This window comes from Podarcis melisellensis, assembly GCF_964234715.1.
Source record: "Podarcis melisellensis genome assembly, chromosome: 15".
Lineage (NCBI taxonomy): Eukaryota > Metazoa > Chordata > Lepidosauria > Squamata > Lacertidae > Podarcis > Podarcis melisellensis.
The window spans coordinates 38,253,701-38,277,881 of record NC_138532.1 but is presented as its reverse complement, the minus strand read 5'-3'; the positions used below and the strand labels follow the sequence as shown (position 1 = coordinate 38,277,881).

The 24,181-nt window shown below is 46.4% G+C and overlaps 1 protein-coding gene and 1 long non-coding RNA gene across 7 annotated transcripts in view; one reads left to right on the top strand and one right to left on the bottom strand.

Annotated features, from left to right (window-relative positions):
- The window catches only part of ACACA (acetyl-CoA carboxylase alpha), a 173,759-nt gene that overhangs the window by 1,928 nt on the left and 147,650 nt on the right, over window positions 1-24,181 (bottom strand). For all 6 annotated transcript variants that reach the window (XM_081890126.1, XM_081890128.1, XM_081890127.1 and 3 more), the window contains 5 exons: window positions 21,805-21,982; window positions 20,938-21,050; window positions 11,179-11,333; window positions 9,798-9,968; window positions 1,914-2,050 (listed from right to left, as the gene is read on the bottom strand). In XM_081890126.1, the coding sequence (XP_081746252.1) occupies window positions 1,914-2,050; window positions 9,798-9,968; window positions 11,179-11,333; window positions 20,938-21,050; window positions 21,805-21,982 (754 nt within the window). The remainder of the gene's footprint in view (window positions 1-1,913; window positions 2,051-9,797; window positions 9,969-11,178; window positions 11,334-20,937; window positions 21,051-21,804; window positions 21,983-24,181) is intronic.
- LOC309358032 lies at window positions 8,302-18,585 on the top strand. The gene is made up of 3 exons (XR_014163289.1): window positions 8,302-8,507; window positions 14,623-14,713; window positions 16,437-18,585. It is a non-coding gene; the product is annotated as an uncharacterized lncRNA (long non-coding RNA).

Genomic DNA, 24,181 nt, shown 5'->3' with positions numbered 1-24,181 from the left:
TTTAAGTGGAGCTCTTTTTCCCAGTCTGTCTGCATTGTATTTGTAACTGTTTGTCTACATAGAATGGTTTTTAAGTTGTTGTTGATGATGATAGTGATTTTTTAAAATGTGAAAGGCTCCAAGATATTTTATGGGAAGCAACTCATAAATTGAATCAAATACATAAATAAGTTTTTTTTTCCTGGTTAGCCTTTAAATTGTAAGTCACCTTGGGAAACTCAAAACGTTGCATTTTTTTTAACATTAAAAAACCCCAACAAAGTATTGCTGGCCCAAGTGGCCACCGGGTAGTGTGTTAAGATGTGATGAGGGATTAAAGGGAATGTTAGGTTAGGTTTTTTCAATTTGTACATTGTTTCACACTTTTTAAAAAGCCCCAAAGCAATTTACAAACTTTATACACACACACAAACCGTGATAAAATAATAGATTCAACAATGTAATATCACTTGGCACCAAAACAAAAAGCTCTTTGCCTGGTGCTGAAACAAGGGCAAGTCTGGCACCAGGCAGGCCTCCCTGGGGAGAGAGCATTCGGTGCGGAAAGGGCTGCAGCTCAGGGGCAAAGCATCTGCTTTGCAGGCAGGCAGTCCCAGGCCCAAGCCACAATGGCATCTCCAGATAGGGCTACTGGAGTCTGAATCCAGCAGGAAACCTTGGGGAGCCGCTGCCTGTCAGTGTAGACAGTACTGAGCTAGGTGGACAAATCTATATAAGGCAGTTTCACAAGTTCCTGCTGAGATAGCTGGCTTGGCCGGAATAATTAAAAAAACAACCCCAAGAGTTCCTGTTTTCCTTGAGAAGAAGGAATCCTCACACCGACGTTGGAGCTGTGGGGTGTCAGCAAGACTGGCCAGCAAAGTTGGGAAGGGAGACAGGAAGGCCAGGCTGCTTTGGGGGGGGTCACACATTGAGCCAAAATACCTAAACCTTTGCCTGCAGGACTTTCATGTATGGTCAGATACAAGGCCTGCTTGCTGTTGGAGTTACAAGTATCACAACAACACTGGAAAGATCCCCCATTTGCCAGGTGTGCTTGGGAATCATAACCCATCATTCAGCCCGGACACTGAGGTCCTGCAAAGGTCTCCTACTGAGAGAAGCGAGGTTACAGGGAACCAGGCAGAAAGCCTTCTCGGTAGTGGTGCCTGCCCTGTGGAACACCCTCCCATCAGATGTCAAGGAAATAGACAACTATCTGACTTTTAGAAGACATTGGGAGGCAGTTCCCTGTTTAGAGAAGTTTTTATTGTTTGATGTTTTATTGTGTTTTTAATATTCTGTTGGGAGCCGCCTAGAGTGGCTGGGGAAACCCAGCCAGATGGGTGGGGTATAAATAATAAATATTATTATTATTATTATTATGGCTTACTGAGACTCACAGCTTTGTTCTGCATGGGTCTTCCTCCCACCCTCCCCGTGGCTCTGTCCTTGGCTACAGTTCGTGGTTAGGGAGGAGTTTAACCACAAGCCTGGTTTTGTACCACACTAAGCCAGCTTGATGAGAGGGGCAGCAAAACTGCTAAAAGCTCCCTGCACACCCCTGGTAAATCTCAGGCTTGGGGGGGGGCAAACTCTCGCTGGCCCTGCTTCTGAACCCTGCTTGGGTTTTTTTGCCTTGATGATGTCTCCCAATTGCCTGCATGGGAGAGAGAGAGAGGAGCGTGTCTAGAAACTAGCTCACTCTGCAAAGGTTTGCGTCCATTGCTCTGCAAGCTTTTGCCTCTGCCGCCAATCCAACACTGACGAAAGGTTGACCAAGAGGGAACATGGCCCTCAGACTCAAAAAGGTTCCCTGTCCCTGCAGTAAACCAGAGTTGGGCTTACCGTGGTGTGTGAACCAGGCCATTTGTACAGAATGTGGCGCTCTCCTCCAGAGCCGGCCAATGTCCCCTTTACAGTTGCCGCCTTACCTCCGTATCTGCTTGAGGATGTAGTCCCGAGAGATGTATTTGATGTTTTCATCCACCACGGAGCGGGCACCTTCTTCCTCGGTCAGCTGCTTCTCCAGCCACTCCACCAGGTCTTTGTTGTTATCCCACAAGTAGGCCTGCCAAGAGGAGAGAAAACAGGCCTTGTTTCCTTAACTGGCCCAAGTCAATGGCATAAGGGGGTCTGTAGACCAGCTTGGGGGTGGAGCACCTGCCCAAAGTCCCAGATTCCATCTGTGGCACCCCCCAGGCAGGGCTGAGAAAGACATCCTGAACTTCTGCTGCTGCATACATACACTACAGTGGTACCTCGGGTTACAGACGCTTCAGGTTGCATATGCTTCAGGTTACAGACTCCGCTAACCCAGAAATAGTACCTCGGGTTAAGAACTTTGCTTCAGGATGAGAACAGAAATTGTGCAGCAGCAGCGCAGCAGGCCCCATTAACTAAAGTGGTGCTTCAGGTTAAGAACAGTCCTCCAGAACGAATTAAGTACGTAACCAGAGGTACCACTGTATACGCTAACAAGGCAACTTCCAACAACACTATGTTTAGAATCAAGAGGACTAGAATCTTGCTTTCTTTTCAGGACAAAGACTGTGGCTCAGTGGTACCAGACATGCTTTGCGTGCAGAAGGCCCCAGTTTCAATCCCCAATAGCATCTCCAGGTACAGCTGAGAAAGATTCCTTCCAGAATCCCTGGAGAGCTGCTGCCAGGCAGTGTACACAGTACTGAGCTAGATGGACCAGTGCCTTGCCTTGGTGTAAGGCAGCTTCTTAGGTTTCTGTTCCTGCCTGCTGCTCTCCACCCTCATTTAATTAGGCAAGCAAGAACCACTTAGCATGAATCAGAGCTGGGGTAGCCAAGGTGGCTGGACTACAACACCCATCATCCCTGTGGGCTGAGGATGATGGGAGCTGGAGTTGAAAAAATGTTGGAGAGCACCACTTAGGCTATCACTGACAGAGGGAAAAGCTGCAGCTCAGTGGTTGATTTGCTGCCTGCAAAAACTAGTGGAAACAGGAAAACTTTTAGTGTTGGGGGCACCAGAAACAAAATGCCTGTCATACCCAGGCAAGCAGCAAAAGGAAGTAAGGCTGTAGCAATACAGAAATGTCCACTGAAATGTCTTCTCTCACACGTGACAAACCACCCAAAAATGTGCTAATGAGCTTCCACACTAGGCACAATTGCAGATCTCTAACAGGTTGGTGGTTCTTAATGGATTTTCAGCAGTAAGAGAAAATCCAGACGGAATGTCAAAGAAGTTACAGGCTGGCATTTTGAGACATGGTGCGGATGGTATGGAAAAGGTGTGTGAGCAGTGCCTGTTCCACAATAAAACCTCCATCATGCAGCAGCCCCACAGAAAGCGATGGAAGGTGAGCTACTCTGAGAACAAGCCTTTCTCCTCTGCTGGGCTTATCATCTGTTTCTGCATGAGTCCCTGTTATGCACAGGCCTCCTCAGAGGGATGCCTCTTTCTATTGGGAGCGACGGATGCAGCAGTATTATCTGCTCTCAGGGGAGGCTGGTTAGAAGGAGGAACAGAGCACATAAACATGCAGAGACACAACAGGCTGCCTCCTCTGAGGATGGGCACCACAGCCCGACCAGTACGCCAACTTGAAAAATTATGTAGGGAAAGTTAAGAAGCCTCGTATGTAGCTTCAACTATACCAAAGCAGCAATATCCAGTCATTTCTGCTTTGCCCTCCAAAATGCAGCTTTATGGTAAGCAAGTTACTAGTCCACATTAGTACTGCAAGCAAGCAAGAAATGGGAATTTTATTTTTTTAAAGAAAAACAAGTAGAATTCTGTGCCTCCTGCTTGTAAAACCAGTCAAGGAAACCTAACCCCCTATTTTAGAAGCAATGACGATTACAAGAGAGGTCAACCACGACAAAAACCTCAGCAGCAATTTTTTTTTAAAAAAAATATTTTTTGATGAAGGGAGGAGGCAAGATCATTTGGCTCAGTATTTGCTAGGTAGTTGACTACATAATCATTCAGGAGTGTGTTAGAAGCCTAATAGCCTTCTCTCCTAGCTTCCCTCTGCCTCTCATTTTCTTTACAAATCATTTAAGAATCGTTAATGGTTTCCGGAGGAGAGAGAAAAAAAAACCCCAAGTACCACCATTAGCGCTCATTCATATTTATGTCATTTTATTTGGGTAATTAAACACAAAAGCTCATCATTTAAAGGTGCACTATCCTTCTCAGTTATATCGCTAACCAAGTCAAAGTCGGAATGACAATGAATTCCGCATCATGATTTAATAGGCGGTCGTGTCAAAAAAAATCAGAGATGAAGTATCTCGGCAGCTTAAGGGCTGCAAACAGCTGGCGCGCTCCTTGGAGGGGCAAGCCCATGGCCAGGAGGCAAGCAAACCTGCAAAAAACCCCAAAAACCTCACACAGGCTTGAGCCTCACTCCCAGAGAAGCACTCTTTTGGCCATGGGGATGCGTCAAAATGAGCCTTAAGAGTCCTGCACTTTTTCACTCGTGAATCGCAGCCAAAAGGCAAAGAGGAAAAGGGGCGAACCACACGGAGGACCACTTTAGCCACATACTTTAATATGGCGTATGCCAAATGCTACAGCGGTTGGGATTATACCACCACCCCGGGTTGTGTGTAATGGTTTTAGTCGCTTAGCTAGAAGCCGTAACAAAACGTAAAGAGCATTAGGAGCTGAGTTACAAATTTAGCTCTTAATTCCTTGGTTATCGGGAAACATAGCGAGTAAAATAATTCCCCCCCTGCCCCTGTCATTCTCAAGCATACAGCTAAAAAAAAGAGGCCCAGCTCAACCATAATGAACTTGGGTTTTTCTCATCAAACGTCTTGTGTTTGGCACATTTAAAACAAATTAATACGGCCATGAGGGTTCTGTTCTGCATTCTTTTTTAAATAAGCAACAGAAATTCTAAGGAGTCCAGCGACAGTATGGCCCACAAGTTGTAAATGCATTGTACTCTGCAAAAATAGAAAAATAAATTATCCATAATATAAAAGGGAAAAGTTTTTATATATGGATCTCAAAAACAAATCCAACTTTGGGGTGGGGGCAAGGAATGGACTGAAGTTTTTTTTATAGCAGAACCCCTTGCTTTGTTTCAGTATTAGGTTGCTATTGAAACATTTCTCTGCTATGATGGTTGGAAGCATCATTAAAAAGAGAGGGAGAGAGAGAGAGAAGCCACAGTTGAGTGGTTAAGTAAATGCTCAGCACATGAGCGATCCCAGGTTCTCCATTTAAATAATTTTTTGCCTGATCTCTTGCAAAACTGCTGCTTTAGAAAATTCAGGTAATAATGGCTGGACGGTGTAACTAAGAACCGCTAACATTAAGAATTTGTGCCTGCTCCTCCTTCCCTGTCCCTTTTTCCTTTTGTGTCATGACTTTTAGATTGTAAGCCTGTAAGCAGGGAACTATCTTGGCTTTAATTATGTGCAAGCCTCTTTTTTGGTGGTTACAATCGCTCTAAATATATGGTGAAACCTCATGGCGCCAATACAGGGCTGGCCGGGGTGCTTCTTGGACCAACTGCAGTATTTATATTGAGGGAGAGATGGAGAGATCTTGATTTTCACTGCTCCCAAAATTGCAAGCAAGGCTCTGACAACTGAGGGTGCTTTTCCTAACAAGCTGTAGAGAAAGCCTTGGCAGGTTGAATTAAAATCATCTCTCAGCCTCAGCTTCCCCTAACTAGGAACAATGGGTGGCCCTCTGGCAGGGTTATTAGGAAGGCTAATTTGGAGGCTCAAGGCCTGGCTCTTGAACAGCATTCCCTGGGAAAGTCTTGATTTAAATACTGCACTGCACTGATCCTGGAAAATTCCTCTGGCTCCAAAAGGCTCAGCTGGCCACATGTCTGGCACAGAGCACATACACAATTTCTCTCTCTTCCTGCTCACCTATAGCCAATCACTCAGTGAGTTTAGGATACTTTAGGTAGGGTCTTCTCATAAAGAATATTATCACCATCAGCACTGTTCTGAGTGCCAACCCTAAAGGCAAGGAAATTACCCTCCAAGGCAAAGTGGCTCCCAGATGTTGCCTGACTACAACTCCTCACCGCTGTCCCTTCGGTCTGGGGCTGATGCGATCTGGAGTCCAGCTACATCTGTCTGTTTGATCTGCTCATGACACTTAGATCCCACCTTTCCTCCAAGGAGCTCAAGGTGGCGTACGTATTTCTCTTCCACATTTCATCCTCACAACAACCCTGTGTGGTAGGTTAGGTCAAGAGTGAATGACTGGCTCCAAGGTCTCCCAGTGAGCCTCATGGGCTGAGTGGGGATTTGAACCCTGGTCTCCCAGGTCCTAATCCATCACTCTAACCACTACGCCACACTGAGTCTCCTGGAGGGCCAGTGGTTCCCCCCATTCCTGCTCTAAGGACAGGACTTTTCAGTGGTGGCACCAGCGCCCAGAATGGTGTCGGGGAGAGGGATGGAGTATGACGAACAAAGGAAGCTGCTTTACACTGGGTCAGATCAATGGTCCATCTATCTCAGTGTTGTCTATACTGGCTGGCAGCGGCTCACCAGAGTTTCAGGCAGGAGTTTCTCCAAGCCCTACCAGGAGATGCTGGGGAATGAGCCTAGGACCTTCTGCATGCATGCAAGGCAGATGCTCTCTACTAGACCATCAGCACAGGCTTATAGAGCAGGCATAGGCAAACTCGGCCCTCCAGCTGTTTCGGGACTGCAACTCCCATCATCCCTAGCTAACAGGACCAGTGGTCAGGGATGGTGGGAGTTGTAGTCCCAAAACATCTGGAGGGCCGAGTTTGCCTATGCCTGCTATGGAGTATGAAGCATAACCACAGGCTTCACAAGGTTAAAGGGAAGGGGGAGATGCTGTTGCCGTCTGAATGGAAATTGGGGGAGCAGCTTCATGTTCACCCCTGTTTGTAACCACCTCCTCAAAATGCCAAGGGTATGTCTGTGTGTTACCTTTTCTTTTTTTTTGGCACAGGTTAAAAATTGTTGCAAAAAAATGCCCTGCTCTATTTTGGCTCGGCCCTGTCATTTTATAATGCTTTACAATACTGTATTGTGCTTTTTTTTTTTACCTGCTGGCTATGAGCCACCTTGAGTGGCTTGATAGTGCAAAAGCAAGCAGGTTAAGTGTAAATAATTTTTTAAAAGGTAACGCAGATTACCGAATATGTGCCACATTTGAAAATATTGCATAAATCAATTATAATGTGGTCTGACAACCAACTAATTTTGTGGTGGTTGGTGATTAATCAGCTGACCTTTATTAAAGTAAATTTGCATATTACCTTTTAAAAGCAAATATAAGTAAGGACTTTTTCTCATTTTTGAGATACATATTATAGTTGGAACTTCCTAAAGCTACTGTCAGTTATTAAAAGGTTGTATTCTAGGAATCTAGAACATTGCCACAAGAGCTGCAAAAACATACAAGTTCAAACCCAATCAGTATTATGGAAGGCTGAGATTTAAAAGACTGGGTTGTCACTGATTTTGATGCATCCTTCAGATGTATTCTGCAGAACATTGCTTGTGTCAGTTGCTTGCTGTCTTCTATGAGAAAGAGCTACAGGTTTTTCATCTAGAAAAGGCAAACTATCTGCTTGTGTGAATGACCCAACCTAAAGTTTCTTCCCCCCCATCAAATTTAGCAGATGGAAAGGAGAGGGCATGGATACCTCCGTGTAAGCTCAGCTCCACTAATCAATTAAATCAGGAGGCAAATTTTAACCTAAGGTGTAAACTTCTTGTTCAGGAGTCTCCTGACGAAATCTATTAAAATCCTGCGATGGCAGGAAATAATAAAATTGCGACGGTTGCCACGTTATTTGCAATTATTCTTATTTTAAACCTGCAGCCACAGCCGGCTGCTCCGACCCCCAGATGCAACAGCGATGCTCCCCCGCATACAAATCAATGTGTTCACAAGCCAATGAGGAAGAAATTCCTTCCTCCCTCTCCCACCGCTTCCCACCCCATCCCAGCACCGCCACCTCCTATCCACACTGCAAACGCCTGCCACTTTGCAGACCTGGGTAAAGCCAGGATTTGCGCGAGAATCCCAACACTTTTAGTTTAGGCGAATATTTAATACTCTTATTAATCATTTTTAATCCGTTTGCCTTTAATTAAGAAACAGCATGATGCTCTCCTATCAACATATGCCAGGGAGCAGATTAATTGTGGCTTAAGATAACTCTCCTTGATTGGTGTAATGTATTAGCTAACTAGATGCCTGGCTTTTTTTTTTCTTTAAAAAAAAAAAGAGTGAGAAATATGCTCAGACACTACCTTCAAAAGCTTGGAGCCCTCCAGAGGGTGTGTGTGTGTGTGTGTGTGTGTGTGTGTGTGTGTGTGAGTGTGTGTGTGATTTCCCCCTTCCCCAAATATATTTTTCTCTTCCAGCACCCCAGAGCACTTCAGAGGAGATATGAATCTGTGTATCTCAACTGCCCTTCAAGTCACAGAACAGAAAGGGCGTAACAGCACGTCTGTGACAAAGGAGCAGCAGCTGTAGAGACTGTCCAGCATAAAATATAACCAAGGTTGAAAACAGAGAATGAGGTTCATGATGTGAGGGGAGAGAGAAGTGAACACAACAAACTCTCTTGGACAGGCTAAAATAAACAGAAGGATCACGAAGATGTTCCTTTTGGAAAGAGGCAGAAATAAGTACAGTAGTAGAGTAGGATGAGTGAGGCCTCCCAAAATTCAACTACTTCAAGGAAAATGCTCCTAAGCATCTAATGTGTCGGTTCTTGGCAGAAAAGCTGAACTGTGATAGAAGATCCCTCTGTACCTTTAGAATCTACTCACTGGGCAAAATGAGGCATAAACCAGACTGAAGATGTCTACCACAGAACTCTCCCACCCCACATCTTTGTTTTCCATGTGGAGAGAAATGGAGTTTTTTGTTCGGGGAAGTGTTCCACCCCTGTCTGCATCCCAGACACGTTTCTCGGGAAGAATGAGGTCTAACCTGGATTGAGTCCACCAAATTCTGCCTTGTGGACCAGCTGAATTCTTTTGCTTTGTACAAATTACCGTATTTTTCGCTCTATAAGACGCACCAGACCACAAGACGCACCTAGCTTTTGGAGGAGGAAAACAAGAAAAAAAATATTCTGAATCTCAGAGACCAGAACAGCAAGAGGGATCGCTGTGCAGTGAAAGCAGCAATCCCTCTTGCTGTTCTGGCTTCTGGGATAGCAGCGCAGCCTGCATTCGCCCCATAAGACGCACACACATTTCCCCTTCCTTTTTCGGAGGGAAAAAGTGTCTTATAGAGCAAAAAATACGGTACTTGGTGGAAGCACCTGATGTTTCTCAGGAATTCATGGACCTCCCTCCCCAAAATGAAATCAGTGCGTTCTTTAAATCAGTGGTTCAAATCTGCTCACTTTTGAAAGGTTCGGCCTGCCATCTTGATTCAAAACCCACTGATATCTAGGCGCTGACAAAACCCTGCTCCTTTATTTTAGAAACTGCCACACAGAATTTGGTTTCGGTATCGTAAAGAGGTGTCCAAATTGCATAGGGAACAGACCAAGAGATAAACAACTCTCCCAAACATGTAAAAGATTCAAATCACATCGCCTAACTCAATCTGCCTATTTTGCATAAACTTATTCTGACTTTGTTAGCCGTGAGGGGGCAGAGAAAGGAGATTTCCCCTTGTCTGCAGACCACTGGAAATTCTACACAGCTCCCCATCACCCCAACCTCAGCTTGTAGGAATCTGCCAGGCTTTGACCCCACACATTCACTTTATAGCCATGAAGGAGGACTGTAAAGGCTAGACCTTCCAAATGTGGGCTGGATGCAAGCCACAAAAAGGTATGCGTTCATATTTACCTTGACCGTGCCCTCAACTTCCACAAACCAGCGTCTTAGCATGGCTTGGATCTGGCCATCTGTCAGTTCTGGGTTGGCATCATGGATTTTCTTCTTGACCAGGTCCTCAAGGAGAAGGCGCCGGAGCCTCCAGTAAAAGAAAGTGCGGGATGTTTTCCACTCCAGAATATCCTGTGTGCATAGAGGGGGTGGGGGCGGGCAGGTGATAAGTTGCAATGGACGTGGTGAATAATTATTATTATTATTATTATTATTATTTTATTTATATCCTGCCCTCCCCAGCCGAAGCCGGGCTCAGAGCAGCCAACAACAAAAGCAACACAATTCACATAAAATCCCAATCGATTAATTAAAATGCATTCTAAAATCAACTCATTCTAAAATCAATTCAAAATCAAATTAATGGCAAGCACTGGGCTAGAGTTCTGTGAAACTCCCCCCCCCACTAATCCAAGAGAGGGGGAACCTCTGGTCCGTGGGCCTAACGTAGACCACCAGGCCTCCCCATTGGGCCCATGAGTCTGCTTAGCCAGGACATACCTCCCTGCCCTCCAGCAGGTATGGAGTAGGTAAAGTCACAGGTCATTGTGATGACAGTTGTGCGGCCCCAACCATCTTGGTAGAGCATGAGACTCCTGATCTCAAAAGTTGTGGGTTCAAACCTCATGTTGGGCAAAAGATGCCCGCATTGCAGAGGGTTGGAGTAGAGGACCCTTGTGGCCTCTACCAGCTCTTCAGTTCTACGATTCTATGAAATACGACCTGAGAGAGAGAAGGCCCTGGGTTCAATCCCCAATGGGAATGTCCCCTGTCTGTAACCCTGGACAGCCAATGCCAGTCAATGTAGGCAAGAAGAAGAAGAATTTTTTGTACCCCACCCATCTGAGTGGGCTGCCTCAGTCACTCTGGGCAGCTTCCTACGGAATATACAGAAACACAACAGAACATGACACATTGAAAGCTTCCCAGGGCTGCCTTCAGATGTCTATAGAAGGTTGTATAATATCTCCATGACATCTGACGGGAGGGCGTTCCGCAGGGAGGGCACTTTGTGGACCAATGGTATCAGGCATATTCATGTTCACATCTGATGCCAAAGGAGTTTGTGTCCCTGCTCCCTCTAGATTGCAAACTCTTTCCTAAGCGTTACTAGGGATAATATCCCCAAGGTTGCTTGAAACTCTCTTTTCCTTTCCAAAATTTTTAATATTAATGCCGCATGGTTAGTATAAACCACGGCTGGCCACGGCTCCCCCCACCCATCCCTGCTTCTTTGAAATTTGGGGCTGTGAGGACCTCCTCAGTGACCATTCAAAGGATGTCTGCACACGCCGGAGCTTTTGACAGCAGCAGCAGCAAGAAAAGGATTCATCGTACTTACCGTAATGACACCCTTCTCCTGCATCCGGCCGGGCGTGTCGTGCAAGTCAGCAAACTGCACTGCTACCTGATGGTAAATGGGAATTAGGAATTCCTCCCGTTCCTTCAGCTTGGTCTCTAGTTCCTTCCGCTCAGCTGGGCTTAGCTCCGGGGTGCCTGAAATCAAACAACAACAACAAAAAAAGGATACCTGTCAGAGACCGCAGGGGAGAAGAGAGAGAAAAAGAAGCAGAAGGAACAAACCACGGGGAACAAAAAAAACCACTCTCAGCTCCTCCACCCCTACAGCTTAGAAACAAGTATTTACTCGGGTTCCCTCACAGGCGAATAAGCAAGCTCAAGACCTCAGAGATCCCAAGGCACAGAAGAAAAAAAGCACAGAAGATACTGAGACACTGTAGATGTCCCAAGGCCCTGAAGAAAAATAGGCAGAAGGTCCCAAGAGCCCCTCATTTTCACACCATTATATCCTTGGCCAGTTCAGTGTCCTGCTATCCAATCCAATAGTTCTGATACAGAATCGGAGCAGAGTCAATCACACAGAGCGAGAGAGCAGACTGCATTTATAAAATGCATGCAAATCTACAGAGATCGCAGCTTCACATGCCATAATCTACGGTGCTTCCAAGATATAGATTTTGAATTTCCAAGCTACAGAGTAGGGTTGCGGGGAAGGAACTGAAGGACAGATGATAAGGAGATGAAATGAGTTGGAGGGACAGAGAACAGCATTCTTGGGCGAAGCACAAGGATCTGTGTGGGACAAGAAAGAAGCACACACATATCCCTGTTAGCCAATCCCGACTGCTTCATTCAGAAAATTCTGACCTCTGAGTTATATAAGCTCCAGATGTGGTGGAACTCCCACCTGCCTCATCAAGCAACACCTGGAGAGCCACAGGCTGCCCACCCCTGCTTTCAGGAGATAAGGTCTGCATTTCCGGGCTGAACCAGTATCTACCCAGCCCCAACAAAAAGAACCCAATGAGTTAATAACCTCCAATCAAACTGGGATCTGAATGTCAAAGTACATGCATTCAGTTGATTTTTTTCATCTCACGCTGCATCTGCATCAGAACTACTTTTAACTGTTTTCACATGTGCAATTGTTTTTAACTGGTCTATAAATTAAAATCAGAAATACAGGGCCAGTTTAGAAACAGCGCTATGCTCAGTGCAACATGAATGAATGATGACCCATAAAGGCAGCACTATGGGCAGCTCACTGCAATGCGTTTGGCTACAAGGCCCACTCAGAGCTAGCACCACGGACAGCTCAAAGCAGGGTGCTGATAGATTGACTGTGTGCCCTTTGGTCCAATGAGGATTTTAATAAGCTTAGCCACACTTGACTATGGCTGGAATCTAATGCTGGAATTTGCATTTAACATTGTATGTGCACCTTGGAATGAAGCCAGACAGAAGCTGAGATGGCCCGTGCACTGGAGCCATTTCTCCTGGGGGCCATACTGGGGAAAGCAAGAATAACCATCATGTTTCTTCCCATTGCAAATAGCACGTCTTTGGGGGGGACAGTTCCAACTGGAACCACAGTGGGCACACAAAGGCTTAACCATACACACACGTGCGCACGCAATCAGCCCACCACACTATTTAAATTAGCAACAAAGGGGAAAAACACATGACAAGTGTCATGTGCAGCTTGGCGCTGAGGAGGAAGGCCGCCTGCTCCCTGTACATGTCAGTTCAGAACCTCAGAGTAACCCTCTGCCCCTTCAGATTGAGCCTGGCTTATGCCAAGTTTGCTACCGGCTAGTTATCCCTGCCTGTCCCTCGGGGAGGTCTCATTAACAACAGGGAAGGTCCGGAGACCTTTCTCTAGGCCCCTTCTCTGAGGAAGGCAGGGAGGACAAGGGAGAGGGCCTTTTCAGTGGTGGCTCCCCATCTCTGAAACACCCCAGAGAGTTCCGCCTAGCACCATCATTAGCATCCATTCAGTGCCAGGTAAAGACTTATCATTCCCCTGCATGGCCCTTGGTGGATTGAGCCAATTCTGTACTACTGTCAGTGTGCTGTCAAAGCATCCTATGGCTGTTACTGGGGGAAAGGGTTGATTTTTGCATGCTGTATAGAAGTGTTGGTATGATTTTTTATACATTTTCTATGGTGCAATATATTTAAGGTTATGATTTTAAATGTAAGTCGTTTGAAGACCTCTAGGTAACGCACAGCTAGCTATAAGTCTGCAACAACAACAACATTAAAGAACAATATAATACAATTATTATTAGGCCTTGTGGACATGCCAAGAGTCACTGATGGCTGAAGGATGAGGCCTACTGCACTTCTCCTGTCTATAGCAACCCCTCCCTGTCACCAGTCCTACCTCCACCCCGCCACTCACAAAGGCTTGGTTGGAGAGCAGAGAGGGAACTGGAAAAGTTGAGAACCGCCTCCCTAGCTCTCCCATGGACGCCTTCCACCATAAAAGATAAGGCAGGAGCCAACTACAGAGATAGACTTTTCAGTGGTGGCACCTTGTATCTGAAATCCTCTCCAAGCAGCCTCACCAGGGGCCCACTTTGTTGACATGTGGGCAACTTGTCTACTGCTTTTAAGAAACGTTTATTTTATTGTACTAGCACTGCTAACCACACTGCGGCCCAGGAACACGTGTTGATGAAGGTTCCGACATCTACGCTTGAATAAAACTAAAGAAAAAACCCCAAACCTTCTTGGGGAAAGCACAGACAGAGGCTCTTTCACAGATTTTTCTTTTTATGAAACCAAATTAATTGTGGGGCGAGCTGGAGATTGCTCATCCATCACTAGCTGTCAGTTGTTTAAGCCAGAGCATGATGGAGGTGGGGGGAGAAACAGGAGATCTTAACTGGAGTCACCGGAACACTAGAAAGGTCCCTTCGACCAAGTCAGCCTATTGGACCAAATAGACCAGTACTGCTGACACTGACTGGCAGTGGCTCTCTGGGGTTTCAGGCAGGGCTCTCTCCCAGCCAGGGGTTGAACCTGGGGCCTTCTGCATGCCAAGCAGATGCTCTGCCACTGAGCCATGGCCCTTCCCTGGAAGATGCATGTCACAAGCAGGGGGGGAAACCAGAGCAGAGGAAAGAAAGGTTTGATCAGATGCAAGGCAGGGAAAGGGAGGGGTTAAGGCAGCCCCCAGAACCAGGACCTATTCTAAAGTGTGCAAATATACAACACTGACCTCTGCACGCAAATGTGCTGGAGTTGAGAACGTGTGAGATGCACATGCTTCATAATTGCAGCATTACATTTTCATCTTGTGCTGCTGCATTCTTCTAACATAAGCCAAGCGCACCTCAACGACTTTTACTAACACTAGGAATCAGGTGTGGGAAGGCTACTGCTAGTGCCATAATTATTTTTAAATACAGTAATGTGCTGCCTTCTTTTCTGTTTTCTATTGCTTTTTTTTAAGAATCCTTTTTTTTTTTTTTTGCAGGACAGCAGCAGTTGTTAAGGAAGCAAACACTCATGTATTCCAGACCGTCTGCCACCCTTGTGTTGTCGAGCCAGCCCCGGTAATGATCCAGGTGAGATTAACAAATATGTCAATGTCTATTTTCTGCTTAATTTAAAAGTGGCGTCTATAAAGATTTTTGGCTTCTGAACCCTCTTCTCCTGAAAGAAAGAGGTAACAATGAAGGATGGGGAAAGGGGGGGGGAGGGGAATAAAGAGTGATTATCCTATCATTGATTGATTGTCAGGAATGTTTCTTATTCACTGGGTATTGTAAAAGGCTAAGCTCTCAATCAATTCCATAAGACCCCTGTACAATTAAATATAAAGGAATAGGTTTCTTTCTTTTGCAGTCAGATCATCAGGCCTTGCACTTAAAAGACGGGGAGGGCTTTTATGCCTGTGCAAATAAGAAAATCTTCAAGGGACTCCTGAAGGAAGCGAAGGATGGTTCCCACCAGACCTGTACAGCTAGGGAGCTTCACAGGGGCCGGCCTGCCACACTAAAGACTCAGTCCCTAGCGATGGCCAACTGAACCTCAGGGGTCGCACGGGGAACAACCAGAAGTGCCCCATCAGAGGATCCCAGCCATCAGGAATCTGTCCTCATGTTTCATGGACTGGTAGATGCAGAGGAATGGTGGGAGGAACCAGCTAGGGAGGGAAGAAGGCTCAGAGTCTGGGGAATGGTGGAGAGATGGTAATGAGTGGTCAAAGGGAAAAGAGGGAGAAGACTGGGAGGAGGAGGTGTCAGAAGCTGAAGAGGCAACAGGGCTTAGTGAGTGGGGGGAGTCCGTGGCAGAGAGAAGCCCAGAATCAGAGGCAGAGGCTGAAGCAGCAGAGGAGGGAGGCCAAGAGGCAGAGATGAGTCAGGCTGGGAAAGAGTCACAGGTGTCTCCTGCTCTTGCTGTGACCAGCTCCTCTCTGCTGACTCCCAGAACCAGAAGAGGCATGAGGCGGGAGGAGCAAAGACAGGCTTGCAGGTGCAGTCTCTGACTGCTTGGGAAATCCCTGGAGAGGAGGCAACATAGGCAGCTGAAAGGAGGCAGGGACTTTTAGTCTTGGTAACTGATCTTCATGGAGTGAGACCACTGGGAATGAGCTGCTATGCTCACTAGGCCCAACACTCAGCCAAGTTTGTAGAGATTGTGCATTTGCTAATAAAGAGTTAACTCCCAACTCTGTACTGACCAGCATACTCCTGTGGCAAAAATATACTATGGGACCAAGTTGTTTAGGGCATTGTGAATTAACACAAGTACCTTGCAACCAGTGCTACTCTCCACAGCGGGGTAACAGGTTGCCAGTAATCTGCTCCTGTGAGCAGTCTGGCTGCTACATTCTGCGCTAGTTGAAGCTTCTGGACCAAATGCAAGGGTAGCCCCACACAAAGCGCATTACAGCACTCCAGCCTTGAGGCTACCAGTGCATGGACCACTGGAGTCATCAGGCTGCTGCGGTCCAGGCACATTCAGGAAGATAAGGCTACCAATGGCTACAAGCCATGATGCCAGTGTTCTACCTCCAAGGCAGTATATGCCTTTGCATACTAGCTGATGGGAGTCACAAGAGGGAAGGAGGCTACTGTACCCGTGCCTTGTTCACAAGCTTCCCAAAGGCACCTGGTGGACTGATGCGAGACCAGGAAGGTGAGCTAGATGGGCCATTGGCCTGATCCAGCAGGGATCTTCTTTGCATTCACGGATCTCTGAACACTAGTGCTGTTGAGAGGTAGATTGCATTTGCAGAAGCTATCAGCACAGACAACTCACACAGCTTGTTTTTATTTTTTAAAGGAAGATCCCACAAGTGCAAATTTCCAACAATGCATCACCCTACAAAGTCATCTGATGCCGAATGGCCATTCTGGAACTCCCAAAGTACCAAGCAGGCAACGGCGGGGGAGAAGAGTCTGAAGGGGTTTCAACTTGCGTTCCCTTTAAGAAAGAGATGGAAGCTCTCTAGCAAGTCAAAGATGTTGGCTAGTCCATCCCTCCCAACCCAGTGTGTGTCTCATTATGTGTGTGACCTATTACTGTACCTTCAATAGGTCAACAACTCATAAGCAGCTAATCTGAGAGGGCACATTCACCATGGTGCTGTGAGAATGTTTTTATTAATATTTCTGAACATTTAAAACTCTTACCATATAACAAAATCTGTGTTTCTCCCAAGTTGTAACGGACCACGACCGAAAGCAAGAGGGCAAGTAAACAACAGAAAAGTTAGAAAGCCGCCAGTCCCTGCATTTCTTTCCATCTCTCCCAATTTCCCAAGCCAAAATAGCACCGAGAGCCACAATCTCGAATGCTGTTAAGACACCATACGGCGTTCATACAATAAAATCAATACTAAAAAACTCATTTAACCTGAAAACGTGACACACAAAGACTGATCTAGGCTCCTAGTAGTTCAGCATCCCTTATCTACTGACATTGAGTGAACAGAAACTCCAGAAGATTCCTTATATACGGGGTCATGCTATTTGCTCACCTAGCCTAGTTCTACCAACTCTGACTGGAAGCAGCTCTCTAGGGTCTCAGGCAGGGAAAGGTCTCCCACCGTAACTAATGCCCAATCCTGTTAAGCTGGAGATGTCGGGTACTGAACTTACGAGCCTTCTGCATGAAAAACAAGGAACCTCAGTCTCGGGGTGGGTGTGGCATACGTGGCCCTCCAGGCCTCTCTAACTGGCTCTTGGGATCCCGACAAGGCCACCTTCCTCACTGGCCCTGCTCTGCACCTTCCTCAAGTGATTCTACCTGGCTGGGGAAAGTGTGCATGAACTGAGATAGAATGCCTCTTGCTTGCTGGATGTGTGTATCAGGCCACACACACTTTTGCCACACCCAACACCTCTGGAAGGGTGCCCACGTGTGAAAGCACTCTCCACTAAAACACAGCTCTTCCCTTAAGGATTTCCATTCAGTCCTCCAGCTCCCATCTCTGGCTATGGGTATATGAAGCAGCTCAGATTTGACTGCCTTACTGAGCTCAGGGCCGCAGTGCCTTTCTGTGGTGGCTCCCTGCTTATGGAATGCTCTTCCTAGGGAGACCTGCCTGGTGCCATCACTATCTACTTTTAGGCACCAGGCAAAATCATCTGTTTTTACCCAGGCTTTTGGCTGTAATCTGGAGGGGGTTTTTTTAGACATTTGTGATTTCTTTCAGTGGGTGGGATGTGGTAGGTCTGCCTTTTATAAGCATGAATGTGACTGTGGTTTTTATTCTGTTTTGGTTTTATGCAAGTTTTAATCTTTGTACTACTATGTAAGTTGCTTTGGGTTACGTTTTGTAAAGGAAAAGCGAATAGTAAGTGCACATAAATAAATGAAGGAAACTGGAAGTCTCGAGGGTGTATAAGGGACAAGTTAAGTGTGAAAGGAGAATGGGAGAAGAATTCATACTCTGCGAAGTGTAAAGGCAGTAAGAGAAAACACAAAATAAATGACCTTTTCCAGTTAGCCTCTTTATCAGCAAATTCTGCCCAAAAAGGAGAGACTGGATCACAATACTTCCAGAGCCAAGGCCTGTACTTAGTTTGAGGAAAACTGAGCTGTGGAACTCATTGCCACAAGGAAATCACCATGCCAAAGAATTCAGCCATTTCAAAAAGAACAATCTGTCAATAGAAAGTGATGTTCTTAATTGTGAACTGATATGGCCAAACTCTGTCTCTATCCACTACCATTTTGTAGCTGACTCCACCCCTATACCGAGTCTCTCCAGTGGGCCCCTGCTCTGTCCTGTGTTGTGGAGTTCCACTGGCTGACTGTACTGAATTAAAAACCACACTTGGCTGCATGCTGCACTATGGCCAGTTTCATATTGACTTCATTTTCAAATGTTGGCTTGATTGTTTTCGCAGTCACACATTCCTGGTTAACCATTTCTGCCAACAAATCATCACCAAAGACTTAAAAATAAATAAATCTCATGTGAGTTTTTGTGGGTTGTTTTTTTTAATAAGAAAAGCCTAACTGGCAAGCTCTAAAAAGTTTAAGCAGCCTAAAAGCGCTAAGACACACAGCCTCACATCCCCCCCTGCTGCGCCAAAGCTCTTCCACTTATGCCAAAGCTCAACACGTAACATTGAGTGACATTTTAATAAACACGAAACTAATAAAGATTTCGGTTACGACGCTTGGGAAAAAATTGATAATGAGCAGATCTGTGTCACATTATTCAAGATCTTCCTTGTGCTGCCCCCAAGCCCTCTCTGCCAGTGGAAACCCAGTGGCGGAGAGAGAGGTTCAGAAGGAAAACGCAACGCTGCCCTTGGATTCCCTCCACCCAGCCACCCCCCGCCAACGACACACAGATGCAAGAGCACCGTCCGTTGTGTCGTCGTGTCCCCCCCCCCCCGATGTTGCCACAAAGCAGCCGCTCGGTAGAAATGATAGCGGCCATTCAGGGGTTAAGAGAGGCAGCGAACCCCCAGCTAATGAGCAAGTGTGCGGCAGGCTGTTGTAAGATAAATGGAACTCTCTGCGCTTCTGCTGGAGTCAGCATGAACCGCGGCCCTGCGGCTTGTTTGTGGCAAATGGAGTGCGCAAAATATCAAAGGGCAGTGATCCAGAAGACGACCGGCTTTGACAAATTTTAAATTGGCCAGAAAGAAAAACCGGCACAAAAAAAAAAATATGGGAAAAAATGAGAGAGAGAGAGAGGGAGAAATTATGCAATTCGCTGTGTCCTACAATCTAGGCTCATCCTGCTTTTGAACAGCATTAGTGGGTGGGGGAGAATCACCACCACCACCGATGGCCCGACATTGAGAGCAATTATGAGCCATCTAAGCAAGACACTTATCAGCATCCAAAGCTTTTAATGCACACTCTCCCATTCTCTCTGGATGGTGTAGAAGGGGCTCCGCCTATGGTGTCACTGGTAGTGTTTTGCACAGAAATTATTAGCCTGTTTCTTTGGTGGGGGGAGATTGGCGTCAGTAGATTTTTTTTTATAAAAACAAAACGCACACAAACAAACCATGCTATTTAAAAAAAGGGCAGGGGGAAAAATTTGAAGCCTCTTTTAATGGTAGTAAAAAGTGCTCTTTTTGGTTTTGTATTGATACCTCCAAAAGGCTGAGTGCAAACCAGGGTGAGAAGAAGAGATTCAGGGGACGTTAACAGCAGCTGAATCAAAAATGGGGATTCAGGATGTGAGTTCAGCACATCTGATGCTCTGGTCGGGAGGAGTCATGTGTTCAAAATAATGTTCACCCTTGTGCTCAGACACATCCAGCCCCTACGAAGAAATGGCAAACTGTTCCTGGTTTGCTATACCACAAAACGCTTTCAGACACAGCTTCAGGGTTCAGTGCAAAGCAGCCTAGCTGCAATGTTTGTGGGTTTTAAACCAAGCAGCCTAAATGCAACCTCCATACAGATATGGCACCAACATGCAGTAAGGTATTAAAAAAAAAAAGTCGTAAGAATGTAAGGGCACAAATAAAGAGCTCTGCTGGATCAGGCCCATGGCCCACCTAGTCTAACATCCTGTTCTCACAGTGGCCACCAAGATGTCTGTGGGAAACCCAAACACTGGACCTGAGCACAGGAGAACTCTCCCCTCCAGCGGTGTCTGGCAACTGGTAGTCAGAATCATTTTTGCTTCTGACAGTGGAGTAAGAACATAGCCCCCTCCTCCATGAATTTGTCCAATCCTCTTTTAAAGCCACGCAAGTTGGTAGACATCACTGCCTCCTGGGGGAGCAAGTTCCATAAACTCCGTGCAGCACGAAAAAGTACTTTCCTTTATCTGTCCCGGATTTCCCAACATTCAGCTTCATTGGATGAGTTCTAGTGCAATGAAAGAGGGAGGAAAAACTCCACTTTCTCCATGCCATGGAACATTTAATAAATGCTTATCATGTCACCACTCACTCGCCTTTTCTCAGAACTGATACACTTTATTGAATAGAGAAAGCACTGTATAAATCCCAAATATTTCTGCTGTGTCCAGGTCCAGCACTCCCCCAACCACCTGCCTCATTCCCCCTAATGGACCAGCCTCCACAGTAAATTAATGCAGGAACTGTGACTGCAGCCTCCAATCGTTTCCAAAAAATCTACACACCTGGCCTTAGACAGGCCTTTCCACACAACACACTCCTCCTAAATGCTTTCTTGTTCTCTGCCTTACAACCTGAGGAATTAGGAGTGGAAAAACACCACCAAACAAACCTTCACCCCCCCCACCCCCATGATTCTGACAGGCAAAAGCCTCAAAATGGGCCAACAGAAGGGAAAAATGGGTGCATTTCTTAGAAACTAGCTGGGCACCAACACTCACCAAGTCGTTCTGCCAGACGCACGTAGATGGGATCCACACGCCTCATTGTCTTCACCAAATCTTTCTTTCGGAACTTGATTTCCACTGTGCCTTCGGGCTCCAGAACCCCTCCTCTGAAGAAAGGGGGTGGGGGGAAATAAAAAGGAATATGTTCTCAAAGAGGCTACTCCATTCAAGGCTGAGTGCGTCTAGGCTGGGAGGTGCCCCTCAGTGGGCAAGACCCTTTCCCCCCACAGCAAGCAGCCTCCGAGGGATTCAAACCTCATGAAAAAGAGGGGAACTCTAGCACTAAATCATATATTAGACTAGGATTTATTTGAGTGTGGCATCCGCCCTGGGGGAGGAAGCACTTCATAGCAAAAAAAAAAACAAAACAAACCCCAGACCATGCATCCCTTCACATTGTTCAAATTGCCAGACTAGGCTTCTTGGCAGTTTTATGCTTTAAAAGCAGCCTTCCCAGACATGGTGCCCTCCTGACATTCTGGACCACAATGGGTTGTGCCAACAGGGGCTGATGGGAGTTGTAGTCTGCTCCGCGAGCCACACCTATTGTCCTGCTTCACACCTGTCCAGAGCGGAATCTCAGATACAGAGCCCAAATGCAGGCCTCTCTGTATGCCCCTGAAACTCTCTCCAGGCCACACCTTTTCCCTAGCCACACCCCTTCTCCCCAGGCCACGCCCCTCACTGCTGCAGTCAGGTGGACTTGAATGGGTCTGTCTCTGTACATGGCAGCTTCTAATAGGTTGTTGGGACTCTCAACTTCATAATGATGGGATCTGGGCATCCCTCATTTAGTTGGTTGTTTGCATCTCTGAGGTAAGCAAGCTAGGATGGAAGGAGGTGCGAGACTGAAGCAATTACCTGCTTTCCCGATCTGCGTACATCTCCATGTGCCGGGGGTTGATGGTGGGATCGATCACCACCCAAGAGCCTCCTCTCAGCTCCGCTTGGGGCGGGATGTAAACAAGGACAGGCTGCCTGTACTCCCGCAAACCGTCCACGATGTAGGCCCCGAATTTCAACACCTGGTCGTACATGTCTGCACAGGGAGAGGAAAGGACACAGGTGTAAGAATCCTTCAAACAGGAAGTAAGGCTGCGCACAGAGCCCACCATGGTTAACTCATGGAATTCACAGCTTCAGCTTGAGGTGACGAGGCCACGCGCCATTTATCTCCTATGGCTTGTTATTGCTTTTTAATGGTTAAGGGAGATAGATCCATGGCTGCTAGCCACATGGGCCAAACAGAACCTCCACATTCAGGGGCAGTCAGACTGCACGACGGCAGCCTTTGCTGACCTTGCACTCTGCTTGCTGAGGTTGATGGGAGCTGCTGTCCCAAACATCTGGAGGGTGTTTTTCTGGCTACCTCATTGTTTTGCTTGTAGTACACAGGAGTGGCTGATCTATTAGGGCAGGCATGGCCAATCTTGGCCCTCCAGATGTTTTGGGACTACAACTCCCATCATCCCTAGCTAACTGGACCAGTGGTCAGGGATGATGGGTACTGTAGTCTCAAAACAACTGGAGGGTCAAGTTTGGCCGTGCCTGTATTAGGGTGAATGGGGCTCCACCCCACCAGTCCCAGTTTGCCTTCAAACAGCTGCCACCTGGCCCTGCCTGACAGCTCCCTCTTCCTCCATCTCAGTGTTGCCCTTTGTAGAACTGAGAAGTGGGGAGGCGGAAGAAGGGGACAAATCTAGAACTAGTTGGCTCTATCTGCCATTGGCTCTTGCTCCCCCTACTGTTGGCCTCCCTGCCTGACACCCTCTACCAGACACTTTTGTGGGTTCATTTACAAGGTGATTGTAATCTAATCTTCCTGGTTATCATGAGAAGTGAGAAATAGTTTTTTTAAAGACTGCACTCCTGAAGGATTTCCAAGAATTGCTCAAATGTATTCTTTAACCGATGTTCAGGTGAACGGAACACTAAAAAAAATAAATGCTAGCAGCAAAGAGGGGAAACTTTTTTTAAGGGGGAGTGAATGTCATCTCTGGGTGAAAAAGAAAAGATCCTTATTTTTTATATAAATATATATATAAGGGGAATGACAAATTTATTGCTAATTAAACAATCACTTTATTATGTAGTGCTAGCAATAAACCACTTGAAGCTCCTTTCAGCTAATTCCAATGTTAAGAAAATAATTGCTCAATTCAAATTATTTTAACCAAATTAATTCTTTAGGAGACATTTTTTAGTAGTGCTACATAATAAAATAATTGTGTAATTAGCCTGGCATTTTTCACTCCTGCCATGAGCGAATATTTTAGCTCGGTAGAAGGAGGCTGGCCAAATGGGGAAGACTGCACTCCCTCCCTCCCTTCCTCTCTCATTTGCACAGAGACGGAGATTTAAAAAAATAAAATAAAGAGAAAAAGGAGATGGGGCAGGAATGAATCAAAGGGAGCTTCCTGAATGTAGCTATTTTTTGCATGGAATTCAATTGCAGACTGGCAAGTCCAGGCTACATTAATTTATATCACTACCACCCCTCTATTTAAAAAATAACTAGATTTGTTTTCTTAATGTGATGGATGAACCAGATCATTGTTTGTTTGTTTTTGGTGAGCATAGTGTTCTGCAACCTTCCTACAGACCACCTGAACGGATCTTCTCTACTGCCACCTGAGAACCTCTGCAGTGGGCGGTACTGAGCTAAATGTACCAAAGGTTTGACTTGCCTCCTATGTACATTTTTGCTTGTGTTCCACAGTCCCTCCATTGCTCTCTGTTAAACTAACAGGCAAAGGCAAAGGACAGAGATCTGACAAAAGTAAAAGGACTGTGCTACTGGGGAAGAAGTCCCAAGTACAGCTGGGCGGACTTACTGAAGGGGACACAAGCTTATTTTAGAGCAGAGATGGGGAACCTGTGGCCCTCCAGATATCATTTGACTCTAACTTCCACCAACCCCAGCCACCAGGGAGTTGTGATCCAACATCTGGAGAGTCACAGGTTAGAGGAAGAGAAGTGAATGTCATGTTATGTTACGTCCAGGGACATAGGAAGCAGACTATTGGACATCTGGCTCAGTATCATCTACCCTGACTGGCAGAAGCATCTCTCCGGGGCTTCAGAAAGGGGTTCCCCTCCAGCTCTATCTGGGGGTGGCGGGGGCTGAACCTGGGGGGTCTCTGCATGCGAAGCAGGGGCTCTAACCAAAACAGAAGCAGAGATAGTTGGTCCCCTCTCTCAGATGGGCTGGGAAAGCATTTTCAGTTTTGACACAATG